This window comes from Aplysia californica, unplaced genomic scaffold (genome assembly GCF_000002075.1).
Source record: "Aplysia californica isolate F4 #8 unplaced genomic scaffold, AplCal3.0 scaffold00790, whole genome shotgun sequence".
In the NCBI taxonomy this organism is placed as follows: Eukaryota; Metazoa; Mollusca; class Gastropoda; order Aplysiida; family Aplysiidae; genus Aplysia; species Aplysia californica.
The window spans coordinates 247,410-249,173 of NW_004798060.1; the positions used below are offsets into that span (position 1 = coordinate 247,410).

The 1,764-nt window shown below is 38.4% G+C and overlaps 1 protein-coding gene across 1 annotated transcript in view; it reads right to left on the minus strand.

Moving 5' to 3' along the window:
- The window catches only part of LOC101861469 (solute carrier organic anion transporter family member 2A1), a gene marked incomplete in the record, with an annotated part of 26,597 nt that overhangs the window by 22,055 nt on the left and 2,778 nt on the right, over window positions 1-1,764 (minus strand). Inside the window, 1 exon segment of the mRNA XM_035972674.1 lies at window positions 21-547. Within this exon segment, the coding sequence (XP_035828567.1) occupies window positions 21-516 (496 nt within the window).

Below are 1,764 nucleotides of genomic sequence, written 5' to 3' on the forward strand. Positions count from 1 at the left end.
GATGATAGTTTATAATGTACCTTTCGGAGGTTTATCGGCCGTTGAGATCCCTTCTTGTCCGATGTCAAATGCTTTGTTTTCCACCCCATTTGGGCAGGAAGGCACATTTTCCACACTCGACGACTGCTTTGCAAGCTGAATCTCATCCGTATCCTCCCTAGACACAGTCTCTGTTTTCGGAAACTCAACGCCAGTAGCAACTCCTGTTTCATTTTGATCGTCCTCCAAGTTGATATCCGAAAATTTCGGATTGTCCCAATTTTCAGGATTTTCATGATCTGCAACAAGTGAGCTATTCTTATCTTGGGGATTTTCCGAAAAATCAACGTTCCCGGTGTACGAATTCAAATCGGCACCAGTCTCAGCCTCAGAAACAATGTGTTTCCCATAGGTCTCATCAAAGTCTTGTGGATCCGGAGTACTTTCATCGGCGATAAAGCCCAAATTGACTGAGCTTGCGTTCAGGGCGTTCTCAAATCCAGTCACATCAAGGACGACGAGATTTTTGTCTTCCATCGTGAAGTCACTTTTGATTAGATTTTGACAACTTGAATGGAAAAAGAACACCTCTTGCATTTAAAATGGAGAGCTGTTAGCAGGTATTGATGGGTTTAGCTTTGTTTATTATACTTTCCTTTCATTCTTTGTTTTCTTAATTTTTCATGGCGGGCTGGTCTAATTTTTTCAATCTTTTGGGGTTTTGTGGGGTTTTTTGTTGTTTGCTTCTTTTCTTTTTTTTCTTTTCCCCCCTTTTTTTTGGGGGGGGAGGGGGTCGTAGTTGATTTTGGGGGTTCTTAGTGTGTCTGGCACAGGATCTCACAGCCACGACGTCGATTACATGTTTGCTATTTGTTCTATCTCTCGCTGAAAGTGCATAACAAGACCAGAAACCGAAAGTAGAGAGTAGCTTTTATTTGTTGTAGTTGAATCTTAAATGATAAAAAGCTACCCGTGAAGACCTGAACGTTTTGTTAAGAGGTACGTATTGATTAACGGTAACATTTTTTTTAAAATTCGGTGCCGAGAACGTGCTCAAACATTATTTAATTTTGCTTTCCATAAATTTGAGGATAAACTCTTGAATATTTTGTGATGTCGTACCCATGATGCTCAAAAACCCTTATCAAAACATTGTTTCCCTTCAAGATCTGCTGCTAATCTATATAAAATACGAAACGTATCTTGATCCACTCGTTGTTCTATTTAACTATTCTGAATTGAACATTCAACAATAAAGTACTTCATATAGAATATAACAATATCACCAACATTCTAGAATTTGAAATATATTTCATATTCTAAAAGGCGTTTCTTATCCTTCTACACAACCCTTCAGGATTTGAAAAAAGAAATTAAACTGACAAAGAGACCAAAGAAATGTTGAAACTCGTTTTGCTTCCCGCATTAGGTCATTTTAAAACTCTGAAGTTCCTCCCTTGTGTGACAAAATGTTAAAGTCAGAAAGTCCTCACTCTATTGTAGTAGTCTCTGGTTCCAAAGGAAAGGCCTTCCCTAAAAAGTTAGATTGACTGGTGTTACCCTTGCGACATTCAGAGGTTCTTCTCTTGAGCAGCAACATACTCAAGTCAAATGGTATTATTTCAAGTAAAAACCAAAACCTCAGGTGAAAGAAGCACCTGGACAAGCACGCCACTGAATGCTACTGTTTTTGTTTTTGCTGTATTTTTTGTTCGTTTTTAGTGTTCTGTTTTGTATTGTTTCGTCTGTGTGTGTGTGTGTGTTTTGTTCTTTGTCTTTCTGCTT